The 22,743-nt window shown below is 41.2% G+C and overlaps 1 protein-coding gene and 1 pseudogene across 1 annotated transcript in view; one reads left to right on the forward strand and one right to left on the reverse strand.

Annotated features, from left to right (window-relative positions):
• LOC126248855 (glutamate [NMDA] receptor subunit 1) overlaps positions 1-22,743 on the reverse strand; it is a 613,579-nt gene that overhangs the window by 106,130 nt on the left and 484,706 nt on the right. The window contains exons 10-11 of the mRNA XM_049950286.1: positions 17,582-17,795; positions 11,627-11,752 (exon numbers count right to left, since the gene is read on the reverse strand). Of these exons, the coding sequence (XP_049806243.1) occupies positions 11,627-11,752; positions 17,582-17,795 (340 nt within the window). The remainder of the gene's footprint in view (positions 1-11,626; positions 11,753-17,581; positions 17,796-22,743) is intronic.
• Positions 12,043-12,160, forward strand: LOC126250057 (5S ribosomal RNA; annotated as a pseudogene).

Consider the following 22,743-nt stretch of genomic DNA (forward strand, 5'->3'; position numbering starts at 1 on the left):
TCATTTTTTGGATGAATCCAGGTTCTGTTTACAACATCATTCGTCATCGCCATACTGACGTATCACCCGGTGTGGTGGTATGGGGTGCCATTGGTTACTCGTCTCGGGCACCTCTTGGTCGCATTGACGGCACTTTGAACAGTGGACGTTACATTTCAGATGTGTTACGACCCGTATCTCTACCCTTCATTCGATTTCTGCGAAGCCCTACATTTCAGCAGGATAATGCACAACCTCATGTTGCAGGTCCTGTACAGGCCTTTCTGGATACAGAAAATGTTCGACTGCTGTCCTGTCCAGCTCATTCTCCAGAACTCTCACCAATTGAAAACGTCTGGTCAATGATGACCGAGCAGCTGGCTCGTCACAATACGCCAGTCACTACTCTTGATGAACTGTGGTATCGTGTTGAAGCTGCATGGGCAGCTGTACCTGTACACGCCATCCAAGCTCTGTTTGACTCAATGCACAGGCGTATCAAGGCCGTTATTACGGCCAGAGGCAGTTGTTCTGGGTACTGATTTCTCAGGATCTACACACCCAAATTGCATGAAAATGTAATCACATGTCAGTTCTAGTATAATGTATTTGTCCAACGAATACCCGTTTATCATCCGCATTTCTTCTTGGTGTAGCAATTTTAATGGCCAGTAGTGTAGCTATAACCGCCGAGTATACACGCCCTCAATTCAAAGTATAACATTCCGGCCCTTATACCATAGACACTGGTCATATAACACAGTCAGTTATAAAGGTGTTTGTGCAAGAAAATGCGCTATATTAGTTCTTAGAAGACGTGTGCTCTTTGTAGCTCAGTTGGTTGAGTACTAGTGGCTGTAGAAGTACTTGTACATTTATTTCATAGACTCAAACAGGAAGTCCAATGGCAAGGTCAGTAAGGTAGATCCATAATATGAATTCAAGTAGGTTTTCAAAGAGGTATGGTAGATTCATACTGTAGATTCTCAACTAGCTGTACCACAGCGACAACACAGTCTTTTGGTAGGTGACAGTACTATTTTTACCTAACACTTATTTTCGCTGTATGCCTTGGTGTGATGGAAATGTGATTCCAACACTGACAAATCGTTGGACTCTATCCATCCTTTCTATAAACAGAATACGACGTAATGTGTAGGTCAGCACTGCATTTTTAAGTGTTTTTCACACACATTGTAAATGTTTTACGTTGTAAATGGGCCACCCAAGAGTTCCAGCAGATTTCTAACCACCTGTCACCCCCAGCATCCAGGCTTACTAGCCATCAAGAATATACTGGAGCTGCAAACAGAACTGTTTCCAGACATGTTCAATGAAACACACAGTTGTTTCCAGACTTACCATTATCTCCAGCATCTATGCCACAAGCATCGCATAGTGCTTCAAAGAATGTGGTGTTAGTCTCTGCAATGCTAAATGTATTGTTACAGGATAGTAATCAGATCGAGAGTTCAATGTAATGTTAATTAACAAAAATCCACGATTTTTGACACGAAATTAATGCTTTGAGATGATGGTTAACATCAATTTTATTGGAATATAGTGCAATGTCCAACTCACAAACACTGTCTGTGTAACTCGACTGCAGTGTATAAGAAATACCCAAGAACCATGAAAATACACATCGCCAACAAGAATACCATGTAGAGCACTCCCTTTCAGAAAGCGGATACTTGTCAGCAAAAACATCTGTGTGTGAAATCCCTATGTGCACAGATTTTGTGGAATACTCTGGTGAAGCCTTATAGTGCCCACCTATCAGGACACTTCAGAAGAAGTCTTTGCTATGAATTTCTAGTTTGTTGTTCACATGTGACATTCCATCACGTTAAACCACTTAGAAAAAAAAGCATGTTGTTTCTGGTGTACATCCTCCTATACTACTAACCTGCAGGTAATTACCAGCATCGACATGTTTAAAACAGAAACACATTCTGTCAAGTATTTATAGCTGAGATGACCTACTTCCCTCCAATACTAGTTCAAGTCTAGATATATGTTATTCACTCACTTGGAATGTAATACAGTAAAACACATAGCAGGGTGACAGGTACTAACCTACATGGTTCTAAGTTTAAGATGAAAGATGGCGACCCAAGACAGCGATCCAGGGTGGTGATCTGTGACATTGTTCATGATGTCAGAAGCCAAGATGGCAACCTGCAATGTCATCAGTCATGTCAGAGTCCAAGATGGCTGACATGGGTGCACGGGTGCAGTCCAAAATAGCTGTTTCAGTTTCTGTGCTGCTGTGGTTTATCTAACTCCACCACTCATCCTCAGCACTCAGGCTTACAAGTCATCAAGAGGACCCATCACTTCTGCACTGTACACAATAGAAATAGACTAATCATCATCATGAAGCATCATCACACGCCTACCCCCTCCAGATAGAAGAATCTGATTCACACAGTAGTGTGTAAGTACTAATTTATTCATCTCTTTCCCTCTCAGTGTTTATTATTATTATTCAGTGTGTATGTGTGTGTGTGTGTGCCTGATGTTGACTTTTGGTAGTTGGACCAGGGAGTGTATCTGCATATGCCTACTTGATTTCTGATGCTGCTCAAATGAATCGGGAACTGTAAAGAGAGAGAGAGGAGAGAGAGAGATGGAGAGAGAGAGATGGAGAGAGAGAGAGAGAGAGAGAGAGAGAGAGAGACAGAGAGAATGAATAATGATAATAATGATGAGAGAGATGAATCAGTTTGTACTGACACCCACCTGCGTGAATCAAATTTTTCTGTTAGGAGGTGGTAGACCTGTGATGATTCTTCATGATGATGATTAATCTTTTTCTGTGGTGTACAGAGCACAACTTGTGGATCTTCTTGATGGCTTGTAAGCCTGAATGCCGGAGATGCCAAACTGCAGCACCACAAAAATTGGAAAACTATTTTGAACTGCACCTGTACACTTATGCCAACCATGTTGGATTCTGATACGACTGATGACGATGCAAATCGCCATCTCGGTCTCTGGCATCATCAAAAATGTCGCAGATGGCCATCCAGGACCGCCATCGTTAATTCTAAACTTAAATAGTGTTGGGAGGAAGTAGGTCAGCTATAAATAGCTGATGGATTGTGATTCTGGTTTAGACGTGTTGATGCTAATTACTACCTGTGTGGTAGTGATATACGAGCATGTAGACCAGAAATAACACAGTTTTTCTAAGTGGTTTACTGTGTTGGAATGTCATATGTGGCTAGAAATTCATAGCAAAGACTTCTTTTGGTGTGTTCTGGTGGATGACCTCTATAAGGCTTCACAAGGATATTCCACAAAATCTATACACATAAGAATATCACACGCTGGAAGGTTTTTCTGACAAGCATCTGGTTTCTGGAAAGGAGTGTCCTATGCGATGTTCTTGTTGTTGATGTATATTTTCATGATTCTTGGATAGTTCTTACACACTGTAATCCAGTTAAACAGTCAGCGTTTGGCTGTTGGGCATTGCAGTTATTTTGTGCTGAATTCCAATAAAATTGATATTAACCATCATCTCACAGTGTTACTTTCATGTCAGAAAATCGTGGATTTTAATTAATTAACGTTACATTGACTTCTCGATCTAAAGACAGTCCTATAACAACACAATTAACGTTGCAAAGAGTAATACCACATTCGTTCATGTAGTATGCAATGTTAATGGCATAGACGTTGGAAATAGTGGAAACTCTACGTCCGGAAACAGTTTTCGGTTTCCTGCTTCAGTGAATCATGGAGTTTGTGTGACAACATTTCTGGATACTGCTCCAATATATTCTTGAGCATGGTGCAAGAGGTGACTGCTGATTAGAAATCTGCTGTAAACGTTAGATGTCCTATGTACAACATAAAACACATACAATTTATGTGAGGAATCACTTAAAAATGCAGTCCAAGCCTGCGAATTAGATTGCACTGCGTTTATAGTATTGATAGTTATAGTTTAACGATGTTTCCGCATCGGTGTCAAATTTTCAGCAGAGAAAGCCATACTTAGACTGATAATCAGTGTTACTTAAAAATAAAACTATCGCTCACCAAACGAGTGTGTGGTCGCCGTGGTGCAGGTAGTTAAGAGGTAGTTAAGTGTCTTTGGTATGAGCTGTAGTTGGGGATCTATTTGAATGGACTATTACTAATACTAATACTACTACAACTACATGGTGCAGCAGTCAAACCTGCATTTTGAAAATGAATGTAAAATAAACATGGATGCAGATTTCAAAATTTTATTCATACAGTCTTATTCTACGTTAAAAAGCTTTTAAGAAACATCAACACATTTTTTCCATTGTTTGGAAAAAACATCAGCAGGATGGCGTACTTCTCGATCACGGTATTCTCGCACCGTATTCTTGCTTTGAGATCACCAGCGTTATGAGGTCTACACTGTGCTCTTAACATAACGCCATAAGAAAAAAAAAATCACAAGCTGTGTATGGTCAGGTGAATGGGAAGGGGGGGGGGGGGGGGTGGGCAAGCAGGCAATAGCTCCATTCTTGTAATCACCCGGTTGGGAAAAATTTCATTGAGAACATTAGTGCTCACGCAGGCTGTGTAATTCGTTGCTCCATTTTGTTGAAACAATTTTTCATCATTCACTGCATATTGAGAAAGCTGAGGTATGAAGAATGTCCTTAACATTGCTGAATAGCGCTCAGCATTCACAGTAACAGATTTCCCTCTTTCGTTCTGAAAAAAATAAGTGTCTGTTATTCCCGATGAGGACATGCACACCAAGCTGCTACCTTGGTAGAGTGCAGGGGCTTTTCGTGGAGTTGGTGAGGGTTCTGATCACACTAATATCTAAAGTTCTGTTTGTTCACATATCCATTGAGGTGACAATGTGCCTCGTCACTCATCCAGAGGTTGCGAACAAGTTCCTCGTTTTCTTCAATCATTTGCAAAAGACTTCCACAGAAATGCTGTCGGACCACGAAGTCGTTATTATTCAAAGCGTTAACCACTTGGATTTTGTATGGGTGGTGATGCAAGTCTAACCTCAGAATCCTTTAGACAGCCCTGTCAGAAATTCCAAGCGCAACACTCTGTCTACGCGATGATCTCCAGGGGCTTCTTTCCACAGCAATTCTTACACGTTCCACATTCTCGGGAGTATGCACTGTCTTTGCTCTGCCACCTCTTTTCCTTGTTGTTTCACCGACGTTTTCAAAGTTTTCGACCCAAGTTCTTATTGAGTTAAGCGCCGGCCGAAGTGGCCGTGCGGTTAAAGGCGCTGCAGTCTGGAACCGCAAGACCGCTACGGTCGCAGGTTCGAATCCTGCCTCGGGCATGGATGTTTGTGATGTCCTTAGGTTAGTTAGGTTTAACTAGTTCTAAGTTCTAGGGGACTAATGACCTCAGCAGTTGAGTCCCATAGTGCTCAGAGCCATTTTATTGAGTTAATTGAATGCACTGGCCTATTACGATTAATTTGAAAATGCGCCTGGAAAAGACGCTGAGCGGCTACATAGCTACCACTTGGGTAGAACGCTTTCACTGCAAACAACCGTTGTTGCTTAGTCCACTGCTCCATGGCTACTGAAATGCTTTCTGTTGGGAACGCAGCGGTGACCTTGGATACTCTCCCCTCACTACTTCCAACACTTCCGCGCACTAATAATAAATGCAGGTTTGACTGCCGCACCCTGTACTAGTACACCACCAACCGAGCCACAATGGCCACACATCTCTTAAGAACTGATACAGAACATTTTTCTGCACAAACATCCTTATAACTGATTGTGTTATAAAACTTAATCATGATAGAGTACAGCAAACTGCGCTGTTCATCACAAGTGATACAGAAATCCCTTGGAACCACTTGATGTCTGTGTTTGTTGGTTATGTGTTCTGAGATGTCTGACATTTGTAGTCTATTATTACATAATGAGTTCTTTTTTTCCAGCAGAATAAGTGTCTATGGTATGAGGGTTGCATTGATCTACTTTGGTTTGAGGATGAACATAAATAGTTTACTGAGATGGTAGTCTCAGTACTTCAGCAGCGTTAAGTGTGTGCTATTGGCTGGAAGGTGATGCAGTAATGTAGACAAACTGCAGGGAATGCCCTACAGTGAAATGCTGTAGTCGCTTCTCGATGAATCTTCTGCATCACATCTAGTATATCTTGCAACCTTGATCAGCAAAAGAATTCCAACACAATCATCTTGTTGAAGGAATCACACCTGGATCCATCAGGAGTGATTAAGAAATCCTGTAGAAACATGCACTGCATATGTCTCACAGTTAACTCACTGCACATCTTCTGCAATACTTCCGAATGGATATCCTGTGCTATCATGCATCTTCAATCGCAAACCTGTGACACTTGTCATCAGACTTTGCTCTTAGGATCACTGAGTGACCAAAATCATAAACAGCACATATCCGTTTCTGCTTCCACTGTCTTAATCAAGACAATATTCTAGACCTACTATCATGAGGTCTCTCCTTAAAGTACCAATTTTCATCTTCCTTACAATGACACTGAGCTCAGTGGTTCACAGGCCCACCTGATGTTAAACCCTAGATGACAGTACCATACGAACTCTCGTGGAGAAATTGGATGTCCTATGTACAACATAAAACAGTTATAATTTATGTGAGTAATAGCTTAATATCGACTGAATACTATATCGCTTTCTGTTTATAGGAGGGATGACTACAGTTCTGTGTGTCCTGTAGGCCACTGTAGAACTGATCTATTGAATTTACTTTAACACATGGATATAAGGACTCTTGGATGGCGTTAAATAATCATCTCTGGATGTTCTGCACTTTCATCTTACATCGTATGGAGTGGGAAGTGTTATCATCTGAATTGCAAAAACATTAACAAGCATTATCTCACTGCACTCCGTTCAAATTTTTCTGGGGTTGTAGGTACTATATACTCTACACAAGCGCTGTTGTTGAGGGAAGCACATTTGCATTGGACAGAAATTATTTAGAAATTCCCCAAGAAATTCAAAAGTAGTAGAAATTGGGAAACTGAAATGACGCTGAAAGTAGCTGAAAACGCATACGTCATTTCGTACCTTCGCATATGCGAAAGCCAGATGTCTATTATTAATATTAACTAAAATATTAGCTGACGATCATTTTAGAGGTTGGTTGCGTGTTCCATTGATCAATCGCGCGGTACGGTAGCCGTTAGGATGTGGAACGTGTGAAGTGTACAAGAAATGCACATCTGAAACAAGAGAGTTAAAGATTAATATTTCTATTATTTACCCCATTCCCTTAAATGGCACACAATGCATATACTATATTTATAGATTTATTTATTCCTGTTCAAGAATTCATCTATGGTATAGAAGGCGTTGTCAAGGAGATATGATTTCAATTTATTTTTGAAGCTATTACTCCTGTCTGTCAGACATTTTATTTCATCCGGTAATTTGTCGAAAATGTTTATAGCAGCATATTTTACCCCTTTCTGATGTGATGTGAACATAACATAATGTCTGAACCACAACTGGATGTGAATTTGGTCATACACCTCCAGAAACCTGCAAAGAGTTTGAAGAATTATTGTTTTATTTGGTGTACAAGGTATTAGTCTCGCCCTCTTAAAGTTTGCGACCATAACGTATGGAGCTCTGTAGAAGACAACTTCGTTATGTGAACGTATGTCGGGTTATGGAAATAGATTTCCTACATCGAAATGTGAACGGCGTTGCATTTCGGATGACTAAAAGTCCAGGAACCTTGCAGTTCTGAAATCATATTAATAGTGTGTTAAGTGTAAAACTGAGTCGTTGGATTTCTGTACAAACGATTTCACTTTTCTCGCAATACTCTGACAAGTGTCTGACGAGAATTCCCCATCCCTTCGCGGTTACCGTTCATTCTGCTGAGAAACCGCTCTGTGCACGCAGTTTACGCGAGTTTCGTGAATAAATTGATGCCTTATGTCTCCAGACACCGAAACCTACCAATGGCTTGTACTACGCACAATCATCATGGTATTCTATGCAAAATGTGTACCAACGATGTCTTCACGCATGCTATCCATCCTGTCCACATATAATAAAAAGCAGTTATAGTTTAAGAACAGTACAATAACAAAGCATTGTTTCATTGAATCGGAATCAGGCTACATCTGTTAAAAAAGATTAATCAGACTCCAACAAAGACCACAAATGGCGCTAGAGTATGTCGTAGTAGTAGTAGCAGCTTTATTCATCCTCTTTTTACAAGGATATAGGACATGTCAAAGTATTTACAAGTTTAGACCAATGTAAAATAGGCTAATTCGTATACACATATATTTACAGACTTCTTGTTAGAGACAATCATTAGATTTACTCCTGGTATACAATAAAATTTATTAAATAATGTAATGCCACACTGTTCACTCATATCTCACTATCAGTCACTGCACACACTATACGAACATTGTTTCATAACAATTCATTCACTACACACACACACACACACACACACACACACACACACACACACACACACAAACACACAGTGGTGATATCTGGGCTATTTTCTGTACCGCAACTTCCCTTTTGCTATCCTGAAAAACTGAGTCAGCATCCCTCCATAATGAGTGAGATGTTGAGCTCAGAAAGAGGAAGAGGTGTTAGTATTGTGCTATGCATAGCTTAGGGGTAAGTATTTGTAGAAAGGAAAAGAGAAGGGAAAAAAACATAAAGTGGAGGTGTTATGTGGAATGTTGGATGTTTTATAATCATCATTATTATTTATTTGTATAGCATTTTTTTTGTCAAACCCCTACTCTGTTTTATCTACGTAATCCTTCAATGTATAAAATGTATTGCATAACAGGTAATTTTTAGGATTCTAAAGGCACAAAATGCTGATGACATTCTGTTTGCAAGTACCTTTGTGTGTTCACACCACTTGAACTGAGAATCAATATTCATTCCTAGAAATTTTGCATTTGTTACATAGTCTAAAGAGGTGCCATCTACATTTAGTTTGACATTGTCATTTTTCAAACTGAAATTCATGGCATTAGTTTTCTTTATGTTTAATGTCACTTTATTGCTTATTGACCAATCATAAACTTCCTTGAGAGTTTCATTTGCTTTCTGGGCAAGGAGTTCTCTTGTTTTCTCAGTGACTATAATATTGCTGTCATCTACGAAGAGAATTTTTTCACCATGAGTAACACTACTGGGGAAGTCATTGATGTATATCAGGAATAGTATCGGTCCTAATATGCTACCTTCGGAAACCCCTATATTAACGTATTTTGGTTCCCTATAAGTGTTTTAATAAATGTTTAGATCTATCTGAAGTATGTGTTTCTCTACTCTTTGTACCCTATATGCTATGTATGATCGAAACCAGTCATTAGCTACCCATCGTAATCCTAATGATTCTAATTGATTTAATAGAATCTTGTGATCCACTGAATCGAACGCCTTAGAAAGATCCAAAAACATGCCTTTGACACATTCATCTTTATCAAGAGCATCAAGTACAACTTTTGTGAATTCTACTATGGCTGACTGTATTTTTGCCACTTTGGAAGCCAAACTGTGATTCGCTTAAAAGATTGTATTTATTCAGGTAATTCATTAATCTGTCATATAACCATGGGGCTGGAGAAACAATCAAGTAACTTTAGTTATCTCACACCAAACGTATATCAGTTGATAACTGAACAGCAGTTTTCAGAGAGTCATGTAGGCTGCTCGAGTTATGGAATGTCAGAACTGTTACAGCACCTTCGTCTACCACAATAGGACGCAGTCCTGTCATAAAAAACGAGTGTGTTTAGGTGTAAAATTGTGTACCCTTTGGAATACATTTGAAAATTGTGTCGTCTCGTAGACTGCTCTGGCTCTGTTGGGGATGCACTGTCGTAGTGGGCAACAGGCGAGCATCTGTCTGCATTCCTAACTATATCATGGGGTGCCAGCTGCTCTGGAATTGTAGGCAGAAGTGGCATCTCTATAATAGTACATCACGCTCTCTGTGCCATTCAGTTTCCAGGGTTTTGTCAGCCCTTGGACGATAGCTATGGAGTCCAGTATGGGGTCCAGTCTCTAGTGGTGGTGGTGACGGTGGCAGTGGTGGTGGCAGCATTGGCCCAGCACTGCCTGGTACACAGGTCAACAGATGGCAGCACAGTAGTGATTGTGGCCAACGTTGAGTCCGCATGAAAACTATTTAAATGGCGATGTGGGAGGGAAAAACCCAGGAATTCTGTAAGTGATCTGCTTTTTATAAATAGCCTTGCAGGTCTGAGTGATTAATAGCTTGGGGAAATCATATTAGGTAGGGCAGAAGACAGGTTAATTCCCCCTGCCCTACCCAGACTGGCATCTTTTGTCTAACGGACACTGTTGGACCTATGGGGAGGGGGGGGGGGGGGAGGAATATTCTTTGCATAAGGCGAGTGATTTAACTCAAGTGACCTACTTACACCAACGTGACAATACCCAATCTTGGATATCCCACCATTTTATACTTAGGAGAACAGCCCTACTTCCATAGTAACAGGCTGTATGACATATGTGTTGACCATTTTGAATTTTAGATCGAACTTAAAGACTTTGGGTGACAACTGTTTAAATGCTGACATCAGAGGGGAAATCCCAGAAATTCTGTAAGTAATACGATTGCTGTAAATAGTCTGAGTGAGAAATAGCTTGGGGAAAACATGTTAACTAGGACAACAGACAGGTTATTTCCCTTTGTCATAGCATCTTGAATTCTGGTCTCATAAAGGTGTTACCAGTATCCCAGATCAGCCACCTTGGATTTTACACTTTGCACAAGTGACCTACTTCCACAGTTATATCAGCCAGTGGCCGTATTTAATTTTATATTTAGCACAATTGACCTACTACCATCAACATGAGAATTCTCGATCTTGGATTTTTAAAAAATTTTCACCACTTTATACTTAGTACAACAGCCCCACTTCCTCAGTGACGGAATAGGAGTAAGTTGAAAACCCTCTAGTACAATTAAGCCATTTTGAAATTCGCACCAAACTTTGAATTTCCCACGAATTTTCGAAATTCCGCCCATTTTATACAAAGAGCAGTTGGCCTGTGGCATAGGGGGTGGGGGAAATCTGACAACTGTGTAACCTTTTCCATGCCATTAAGCCTCGATTCCAATAACAATGGTCATGAAGAACCCATCTCTTGCTATTCTTAAATGACAATTTGAAATCCAGACATCGAAGAAGACCGGCAGATACAGTATTTCTTGACTTCCGAAAAGTGTTTGACTCAGTACCATACCAATGCTAATCAACGAAAATACGATTCTATGGAATATCAAACGAAATTTGAGAATTTATTCTTCTCAAACTCCATTTGAGGGTGGAATGGGAAGAAAACCTAATGAGAGATACCCTCTCTCACGCTCGTTACAGTAGTTTCACAGTATGGCTGTGAATGTAGATGCAGACGTCCACTCAGCGGGAAAGTTGTGTGAACATCTGCTGGGATACAGGGACAGACAAAGTCCACATATTGCAAAACAAAGCCATAAATGCTACAGTCCGCATTCATATAACGCTACTAATACGCTTAAAGTAAACATTATAAAAAGAACTGAACTGAATTTGTTTCCCGTCTTCATTAATGAAAGATTGAGAAATTTTTTACTCTTGTATGTCGATGAATTACCTGAGCTGTTCTTGATGATGTAACTACCAAACTGGCCGTCTGGTGACAATGTCAGATTGTATGTAAAATTTATGTTCCGTGCTAGCTCCCTTAAGAGATCCATGCAGAATCCTTTACAGCAGAAGACTAAAATAAAACAAATGTTTCATATTAGATAATTGATCAAAATGCTTAAGACAAATTTTACATGCAACTGTAATCAGTATTGACTACAAATTTTTCACTGTACTGAAATACACTGATGAGCGAAAACATTACCACCACCTGCTTGATAGCGTGTTGGCCCATCTTTGGAATGCGATACAGTAACGACTCTGTGTAGCATAGGTTGGACAAGTTCTCGGTATATGGCACTAGATGCCGATGCACAGGGCACGCGACATCCGAAAATAATTGGCTGGTGTTTTGTGGGCGAGGGCAACGGCCTTGCCGCAGTGGATACACCGGTTCCCGTGAGATCACCGAAGTTAAGCGCTGTCGGGCGTGGTCGGCACTTGGATGGGTGACCATCCAGGCCGCCATGCGCTGTTGCCATTTTTCGCGGTGCACTCAGCCTCGTGATGCCAATGATGCCAATTGAGGAGCTACTCGAGCGAATAGTAGCGGCTTCGGTCAAGAACACCATCATAACAGCCGGGAGAGCGGTGTGCTGACCCCACGCCCCTCCTATCCGCATCCTCCACACGGCGGTCGGATGGTCCCGGTAGGCCACTCGGTGGCCTGAAGACGGAGTGCTAATACAAAAACTAATAATAATTTGTGGGTGAGGAGCTGATGCCCGATAGTGTCCCAGATGTTTTCGATCAGTTTCAGATCAGACGAATTTGGTGGTCAAGATATCAACGTGACTCCACTGTCAAGTTTCTCAGAACACTGTAGCACGATTGTGGCCTTGAGACATGGACAGTTATCCTACTGGAAGATGCCATCTCAGACAGGGAAGACATGGAGAGATGCAGGTGATCTGCGATAATCAAGTAGTCTACAGCTGTCATGGTACATTCAGTTACTACCACAGGTACCATGAAAGTCCAGGTGAATTAACTCTGTAGCATAATACTGCCCCCACCGTCCTTGCTCTAACAAGAAACGTGAGTCATTAGACCAGTTTACACGTTTCCTTTGATTCGCTGTTCTATCTCGATGATTATACTCCCGATGCAACTGTATTTGATAATGACGTTGCATGAGAGTGGGAATACGTAGGGGTTGTCTACTGGAGAACTCCATGTTCAACAATGTGTACTGAACGGTGTGCTCTGAAATACCTGTGCCAGCACCAGCATTGTACTGTGTCGTTAGATCTGCCACAGATATCTGTGTCCCGCTTGAGAGAGTGGGAAACCTTCCAACCTCCACTTTATACGATCAGGAGTGGACGTCCAACACCTTGCCGTCTACTCGTGGTTTCACTGCTCTACAACAACTTTTCGTGGATGCTCACGATGGTAGCACTTGAACACCTGACCAGTATTATCGTTTCTGAAATGTTCATTCCCAAGCACCGAGCTATAACAATCTGCCCTTTATCAAAGTTACTTGTGTCTGTGAATTTCTCCATTTGCGTCCTATATCATCCCTAGAATGATTTCTGCTTGATATCTCCCTGCTTATAAACGTTTCTTACCGCGTTACGTACCCGAAAAGCCAGCCAGCGGCATTTAATCTCATGGTCGGCGGTGGCGATAATGTTTCGATTCATCAGCATATTTACGCACATTGAAAGAATGTGTAAGTGATCTCACACATTTACGTTAATAGATGTATAGGGGAGAGGCTGTTGGTACAGCTGGTTGGACAGTACAGCCCACTGAGAATTTCTAGCATCTCACAGGAGGCGGTAGAACGTTACAATGCTGTGCACGAAGTGCCAATTATGAGGGTGGATTAGATCTGTTCGTACGAAAGATAGACTGTATTCAGTGTTGTGGACCAGGCTGTACGTGTTTGCTTTTGTTCCTGCAGCTCGTTATCTCAGCTTACATATTTTACTGAGTCTTTGGAGTCAGGTAACACGAAAAGCTAAGGTAATTAAGTGTAAACTAGATTGTCAAAATTCTAAACAAATGTCTCAGTTTGTCTTGAGACTACTCAACGTTTTTCTTTACAGCCTCGGTTGGGTAGTATGGCCCACGATTGATTCAGATAGAATCTAGAGGGGTGGACAAAAATATGGAAACACTGAAAAACACAACTCATAACCATGTCTAATAGAGTGTAGGAAATCTATTGGCCTTCAGAACAGCTTCCAGTCGTCTCGGAATGGTTACAGGTCCTGTATGATTTTCTTCTCGCAAAATAGGAGCAAGTTCAGATAACGATGGTGGAAGTGGATAGTGATCACGTACCCTTCTCTCCAAAGCAGACAACAAAGGTGCAGTAATACTGAGATCTGGTGTCTGTGGTGGTCTGGGGAGATCGTGCTCATAAAACTGGTCCTGGACGATAAGAGCTGTGTGAACAAAGGCCCTGTCTTCTTGGAACAGAGCAGCGTCATTTAGATTAGATTAGATTAGATTAGTACTTGTTCCATAGATCATGAATACGACACTTTGTAATGATGTGGAACGTGTCAGGTTTATAAAAGGTGTCTATACAAGATATTACATTACACAAAATATTACATGACACTTAATATTTTTAATTTTTTTTTCTTTTTTTGTGGGGGTTAGGGAAATTACCCACTTATTATATACAAAAATTCATCTAATGAGTAGAAGGATTTGTCATTAAGAAGTTCTTTTAATTTCCTTTTAAATGCTATATTTTGATGCTATTAGGTAAGTAACCAAAGACTTTTGTGGCAGCATAATTTACCCCTTTCTGAGCCAAAGTTAGACTTAACCTTGAGTAGTGAAGATCATCCTTTCTCCTAGTGTTGTAGCCATGTACACTGCTATTACTTTTGAATTCGTTCGGATTGTTAATAACAAATTTCATAAGTGAATATATATATATTGTGAGGCTACAGTGAAGATCTCTAGCTCTTTAAATAAGTGTCTGCAGGATGATCTTGGATGAGCTCCAGCAATTATTCTGATTACACGCTTTTGTGCAATGAACACTCTAATATGATGCCATAGGAAAGCAGAGAATGAAAATAGGCATGGTAAGCTAATTTACTCAGATGTATATCGCCAAAATTTGCAATGACCCTAATAGCATAAGTAGCTGAACTCAAACGTTTCAGCAGATCCCCAGTGTGTTTTTTCCAGTTCAACCCCTCATCAATGCATACACCTAGAAATTTTGAATATTCTACCTTAGCTACCGATTTCTGATCGAAGTCTATATTTATCAATGGTGTCATTCCATTTGCTGTGTGGAACTGTATATACTGTGTTTTGTTAAAGTTTAATGAGAGCCCATTTGCAGAGAACCATTTAATGATTTTCTGAAAAACATCGTTTACAATTTCACCAGTAAATTCTTGTCTGTTGGGTGTGATAGCTATACTTGTATCATCGGCAAAAAGTACCAGCTTTGCATCTTCGTCAATATAGAATGGCAAGTCATTAATATATATTAAGAACAGCAGAGGACCCAAGACCGAACCTTGCGGCACCCCATTCTTGATTGTTCCCCAGTTTGAGAAATCACCAATTTTTTGCATATTATGTGAACTGCTTATTTCAACTTTCTGCACTCTTCCAGTTAGGTATGATTTAAACCATTGGAGCACTGTCCCATTCATACCACAGTACTTGAGAAACAAACATTGTACCATGGGAGGTACCTAATGAGCCTAAATTGTTACATCCTTGGGATAACGCGACCTTGCAGAGTATCCATGGGGCATATCGAATGCAACGATATGGCTACCCAAATCATCGCTGAACCCCCGTCATGTTTCACTCTTGGGACGTAAACTCGGCCAGAAGTTGGAAACAATGTGAAACAAGACCCATCCGATCAAATGAATTTCTTCCATTGCTCCACAGTCCAGGTTTGATTGCTTCGACACCACGTTTTCCTGTTATCGGCAGTTGCATCATTGATTAATGGTTTTTGAATTCCAGTACGGAACCGAAAGGGTTCGGGGGAGTGATATTCAGTTCTGTAGTAACTTTTGCAGCTATCGTCCCATTTCTTTTGTCACAGCCCTCTTCAATGACCGCCTGTCACGATCACTCAACACATACTTTCGTCCACGTTGTGACTTAGCGGATGATGTTTTTCCGCTTTCCCTGTATGTGCTATAAATCTTCGACATGATGCCATTGAGCACCAACAATTTGCCCACGTTCGAATTGACTTGCACTCACAACTATCCAGGACACTGTTCTTGAAGTATCTGCGCTAGCAGACTAGAAATGCGCAAAAAACAAGTCCGAAAACAATTTACTGGACTTACCAAAACGAAACAATAACACAATCTCCAAAAGAACGAACGACTCAACCCCAACTGCGGATCGACACAAATACAAAATAACCAATAATAATAGGAAAGACCCGACTCTTCATGGGGAGCGAACACAATGAGTAATTGTACAATGTCAAGAGGTTCGTCGACTATATCAAGTCCATCTACAAGAGATCGGGCTGGTAGAAGAGGCGTCTGGCCGTGGTTGCCGAGGCAGCAGCTCTGTATCCTTGCAAGTGGTGTGTCGAACTGCCTTTTGCCGGCAGTGCGCCGCCTTATAAAGCCCATTGGCGGATGTATCTGCCGGAACTATTTGGGATCACGTGCCTGGCGTATCAAAGTAGTTCTTGGGGTAGCTGCCACCTCTGGTGAAGCTGTTCTGCAGGCTCCGCGAACGGGTAGCGGTCCGTGGCCGCCGTTGGTGGAGACCTGGTGGTGTGTTGTGTTATGGCCGCCGGTAAGTATTTGTTTTGACAACGCAAACGACATAGGTTTCCCTGGTGAATATACGCCCTGTGATAGAGGCATTCCGTGTTGGTTGGACGTGAAGTGGGATGCCGACGCAGTAGGCGCTACGATGTATGAAGTGGGCGGCCACAGCAGTTCTGACCACGACTGCCACTTGCAACGTGTTGAGGCAGTTGTATAGGTATCGTTCATGTTCAAATACGGCAGCGCAATGTGCAAGTTCGGCTAGCGTTTACGTTCATGTTCAAGCATACGTTTCTCGCTGTGTTTCCATATTTTTCTCCAACCCCTGTATATAAATAAAGTTTTTTTCAGGGTCGATTTTAGAAAAAAATCAGCAGGAGCAGCCGACGAGCAGTGGACTGAAGAGTGCATGAAATTAGAAATTCCATGTGTGTTAGAGCACAAAATATTTGTTGAAGTTTCAACAGAAAGGCAGAGTGTACCAAGAAATAACCTTGCCAGAGCCTTGCAGAAAGATACAGATTATTACAAAGTTTCAGCAGGGAACAGATTATTACATAATATTAATGAAAAAGCATCAGGAATTAAACTATAGGAAGCCGCATTCTACCAGTTTAATACGCTCTGTAGGTTTTAACAAGCCTGTGGTTGATGGATTATTGATTCAGTTATCGAAATTTCAGGTGATTTCCTTTCATCATTCCAGATTTTTGATTTATTGTTATCGGAATTAAAGTAAATTTAAGAACCAACAATACATACAAAATTTATTAAAAACACTGAACAATATAACGAAAACTACTGCAAAATTAAATTGTATTGCATATGGAAAGAAAATGTTTTTCATTCACTGTATTAGAGCTTTTGCTGTGGGCCACTACAGAAATCAGAACAAAATCAGCAGGTAAAGAGAGGTAATTTAGAAGCATTGCAAACTGTTCTTTTCTTGATGAATCCCATATTTTCTGTATTTATCGTAAAGATATTGTATTAACAATTTGCAATGTCACATTGTAGCTCATTCTTACAATTATTTAAATTTTTGGGCATTAATCTCCTTGAGGTGGCCTTGTTACACGCCTCCTCCCTAAAACAAGCAAACAGCAAGACTGCTAGTGAAACTGTAAGTTTTTGATTAGCTGACGCATGTTCAGTCTTACCTTCCTCTGTAGAGTTGAAATGCGGACAAGGTATTTCTTCCGGTGTACACGTGTCTCCTTCGTGCACAAGCTCTCGCACGTACACAAAAGGCTTCTCCTCTATGGTAAGCACTTTTAGGTTAGTAGGGATCATGAAGCCTTCTGGTTTTGCATGGGTCGCTCCTGGCCACAGTATGTTGCTATCGTTCACTTTCAGCTTCATTCGATTCTGCTCCTGCAGTATAAACAGAAATCTTTCTTTTTGTTACCCGACGATAACGTGAACTGCACAGACCCCAGTAATTATTATCTCACATCAGTATCGTCTTTCATATGGCGCTAAATGTGTTTAAAATAGGACTATTTAGTTGTGGGTTTGACTCTAACCATAGAGGGCGATTCAGAATTCCTGTTACAGGCTTCTAGGGGCTGTAGGAGGGACTTAGTAGATGAAGTCTTATAAGGGACCTACGTCCAGAAATGTGCCACTAGAATATTAAAAAAAAAATTTGAAGATCGGATCAGTATCAAATCTCCCACTTTGCGGTGAGCACACAAGCTGAGAAGAGGGCGTCTTCGGCAGCCCCTGTTGTAATTATGACATTATATAACACCTTCGTCCGTTTACAACAACGGCTGAGAAAAATCGGCACGTTCGAAGCTAGGAAGTTGGCTGTGGTGCTTCACGGACGCGCTAGATTTCTCGACTTTGAAGACGTCTTTCGTCACGTAGAAGAGAACTTGAGGACAAGTACTCGTAACACTGCCCTTGCCATTTGCTCCTACAGCACACAGGTCACAACTCATTGTCTCCGTCGTGTGTGTTCCGTGAAAAAGGAAATTTGAAAGTAATCCGATCCTCAAACTGATTTTACATTCAAACGGTACAGTTCTGGACTTTGATTCCTTATCAAAACTTCATCTAATAGCCTCTAAAAGCCTGTAATAGAAACTTTGATATAACTCTCGCACAAGAGGTACAAAAGTTTCATGAAAACTTTTTGTGGCTGGGGATCGTCAGAGCTTTACATTATGGAATCATCCCGCTACCTGACCCTCGTAATTTACGAAAATAACATGGAAATTAAATTAAATCAGTTCAGAAAGTGGATGCACATGTTCTGGTTGTGGACGTAGTGTATTTATTTACTGACTAACAAGCAACCTCTTGAGTGCGAGGTCACAAGTTCAATCTTTAGTAAGGTTCATTTGAGAGTGTTGTGTTAACAGTTATGACAGGAAAAATATTAGCTGCTAATAACTATCATGTGTTTCAGGAGGGCAACAGAAAATGAATGTCCGGAAGGTGCACTTCACAAAATGGACATCGCCGGTATTCAAGACATGTTCGAAAGAAACCAATAACTTGCACCACGAAGACCGAATGAAAACTGGCGCGCACCATCAAGATCGAATGGCACTCTTTGGGAGTGACAAATCATACAGGACGTACAACTAGATATCCACTCTTAAAGTATGCATATAGAATCACGTTGATGCAGCATGGCGATGAGAACTGATGGAATGTGATGGGATGAAGACAAATGTGACGCAGTTTGTCGTGGAGCTTATCGTGAAACTGGCTATCCTGCAACTCTTCGAAGGGCGGGCATCATTGTAACATACCAAATATGTGGACGCTTTCAAAGGGCGGTGGTCACTATGCATAACCACATATTTTTCTCAGTCTGCCGTTCTCTCAACTAATAATCTAATTCTCGACTAAAATTTCACTAGATGGCAGGCGAATCACAGTGCAGTATCTTTGCTGCTTATTTACGACACATGCTGATTTTTCAATCATAGTTGGTGTTGTTCATGAAAGTGTCGTCTATTTCTCTCTATAGCTCTTCTTTGTACGACTGTATTTGGTAAGTAATAGTTTTTGTGTTGGCCTCCCATAATATACAAGTAATGTTATTTTGTATTCGAATAGAATTTTCTATACTTAACAGACGGATTTCTGTGTGGTTGATGGCGCTTACCACCACCCTTCTTCCCCATCCAGTATATTTTCTTCTCCATCCAGTATGCCTCGCCAAAAAAGAACAACAGAGGGAGAATATTACCGAATATTATTTGATGAAGTTCCTTATAGTGACAACAGTATTGACAGTGATGATAATGATGACAATGACTCAACATTCGTACAGATTGTACAAGTTCTAGTGGTGTTTATAGTCGTGTGTCAAACAGCGATGATTCTAAGGATAACAGTGAAAGTCATGAGACAAGTGAAAACAAAGCGGTACGACTCGGTGTTCCATCAGCAGCCACGATGAACTGGAGCCCTGCAACAAGTGTTGATCAAGTGCCATTATTTATTGAACAAAGCGGTGTGGTTGCAGAAATAAAGGACAAACTGAATCTAAAACCAGCTAACTTATTTTGAGAGTTTTTTGATGAACCACTTACAAAGCACATAGTGTTTCAAACGAATTTGTATGCAACACGGACAGGCAAATCTTTCTTCTCCAACAACGAACATGAAATAAAAAAAAAAATTATCGAAATAAATCTTTACATAGAAATCACTAAAAAATCCTAGCTACAGAGACTACTGATGCACTGATCCAGACCTTGGTGAAAGTTAGACACACACAAAAAAAAAGTTTTGCGTCACCTCGGTTCCGAGAGTTCCGGGAGCAGTACAGAAAATTAGAACAGAGATCAACATAAACATCATTTCCGCCCTTTTTATTACTCATGAAAACCACACTTCGCATGTTGTACCACCATACAGCGAGACCTTCAGAAATGGTGGTCCAGACTGCTGTACTCACCGGTACCTCTAATACCCAGCAGCACGTCTTCTTGCGTTGATGCATGCCTGTATTCGTCATGGCATACTACTCACAAGTTCATTAAAGTCACTGTTGGTCCAGATTGTCTCACTCCTCAACGGCGATTCGGCGTAGATCCCTTAGAGTGGTTGGTAGGTCACGTCGTCCATAAACAGCCCTTTTCAATCTATCCCAGGCATTGTCGATAGGGTTCATGTCTGGAGAACATGCTGGCAACTCTAGTCGAGCGATGTCGTTATCCTGAAGGAAGTCATTCACAAGATGTGCACGAAGGAAGCTCGAATTGTCGTCCATGAAGACGAATGCCTCACTCACCAATGCGCTGCCGATATGGTTGCACTATCGGTCGGAGGATGACATTCACGTATCGTACAGGCGTTACGGCGTACGTCGGCCCCATATAACGCCACCTCAAAACAGCAGGGAACCTCCCCTTGCAGCACTCGCTTGCCAGTGTGTCTAATTCTTGGCCGGGTTGCCTCCAAACACGTCTCTGATGATTGTCTCGTTGAAGGCATATGCTACACTCATTGGTGAAGAGAACGTGATGCCTATCCTGAGCGGGTCATTCGGCATGTTGTTGGGTCCATCTGTACCGCACTGCATGGTGTCGTGGTTGTAAAGATGGACCTCGCCATGGACGTCGGGAGTGAAGTTGTGCATCATGCATCCTATTGCTCACAGTTTGAGTCGTAACACGACGTCCTGTGGCTGCACGAAAAGCATTATTCAACATGGTGGAGTTTCTGCAGGATTCCTCCGAGCCACAATCCGTAGGTAGCGGTCATTCATTGCAGGAGTAGCCCTTGGGCGGCCCGGGCGAGGTATGTCATCGACAGTTCCTGTCTCTCTGTATCTACTCCATACCCGAACAACATCGCTTTGGTGCACTCCGAGACGCTTCGACACTTCCCTTCTTGAGAGCCCTTCCTGGCACAAAGTAATAATGCGGACGCGATCGAACAGCGGTATTGACCGTCTCGGCATGATTGAACTACAGACAACACGAGCCGTGTACCTCCTTCCTGGTGGAATAGCTGGAACAGATCGGATGTCCGTCTAATAGGTGCTGCTCATGCATGGTTGTTTACATCGTTGGGTGGGTTTAGTGACATTTCCGAACAGTCAAAGAGAGTGTGTCTGTGATACAATATCCACAGTCAACGTCTATCTTCAGGATTTCATGAAACCATGGGTGATGCAAAACTGTTTTTAATGTGTGTATATCGAAATTAATGCCAGTAAAAAGGTTTAGTTGGTTACTGAGTAACTTGCACCACAATGAAAATTCTGTGGCATCTGACAGAAACAGTCAGAATTATGACAAACTATACAAACTACGTCCGTTACCGTATCATTTCACCAGAAAATTCAAAGACTGCTTTACTCCACGTTAGAATCTCGCTATTGATTAAGCAAAGGTTAATTTCCAAGGCAGTACACGATAGACAAACCTCTATTAAAGTGTACAAAGTGTTGTTATCATGTGATAAATCGGCATGCAACTTGAATTTTGATATTTATACAGAAAAAGTTTCATCATCTCCAATAGCAGGATTCGGATCGAAAGTGATACTAAATTTAAGTAGTTATCTTCATGGAAGAGCAGTTGAACGGAATGGACAGTGTCTTGAAAGGAGCGTATAAGATGAACATCAACAAAAGCAAAACAAGGATAATGGAATGTGGTCGAATTAAGTCGGGTGATGCTGAGGGAATTAGATTAGGAAATGAGACACTTAAAGTAGTAAAGGAGTTCTGCTATTTGGGGAGCAAAATAACTGATGATGGTCGAAGTAGAGAGGATATAAAATGTAGACTGGCAATGGCAAGGAAAGCGTTTCTGAAGAAGAGAAATTTGTTAACCTCGAGTATTGATTTAAGTGCTGGGAAGTCGTTTCTGAAATAATTTGTATGGAGTGTAGCCATGTATGGAAGTGAAACGTGAACGACAAATAGTTTAGACAAGAAGAGAATAGAAGCTTTCCTAATGTGGTGCTACAGAAGAATGCTGAAGATTAGATGGGTAGATCACATAACTAATGAGGAGGTATTGAATAGATTTGGGGAGAAGAGGAGTTTGTGGCACAACCTGACTAGAAGAAGGGATCGATTGGTAGGTCATGTTCTGAGGCATCAAGGGATCACCAATTTAGTACTGGAGGGCAGCGTGGAGGGTAAAAATCGTAGAGGGAGACCAAGAGATGAATATACTAAGCAGATTCAGAAGGATGTAGGTTGCAGTAGGTACTGGGAGATGAAGAAGCTTGGACAGGATAGAGTAGCATGGAGAGCTGCATCAAACCAGTCTCAGGACTGAAGACCACAACAACAACATCTTCATAGAAAGAATTATATTATTTCTATGGACCATTATTT

Source organism: Schistocerca nitens, chromosome 3 (assembly GCF_023898315.1).
Source record: "Schistocerca nitens isolate TAMUIC-IGC-003100 chromosome 3, iqSchNite1.1, whole genome shotgun sequence".
Classification (NCBI taxonomy): domain Eukaryota; kingdom Metazoa; phylum Arthropoda; class Insecta; order Orthoptera; family Acrididae; genus Schistocerca; species Schistocerca nitens.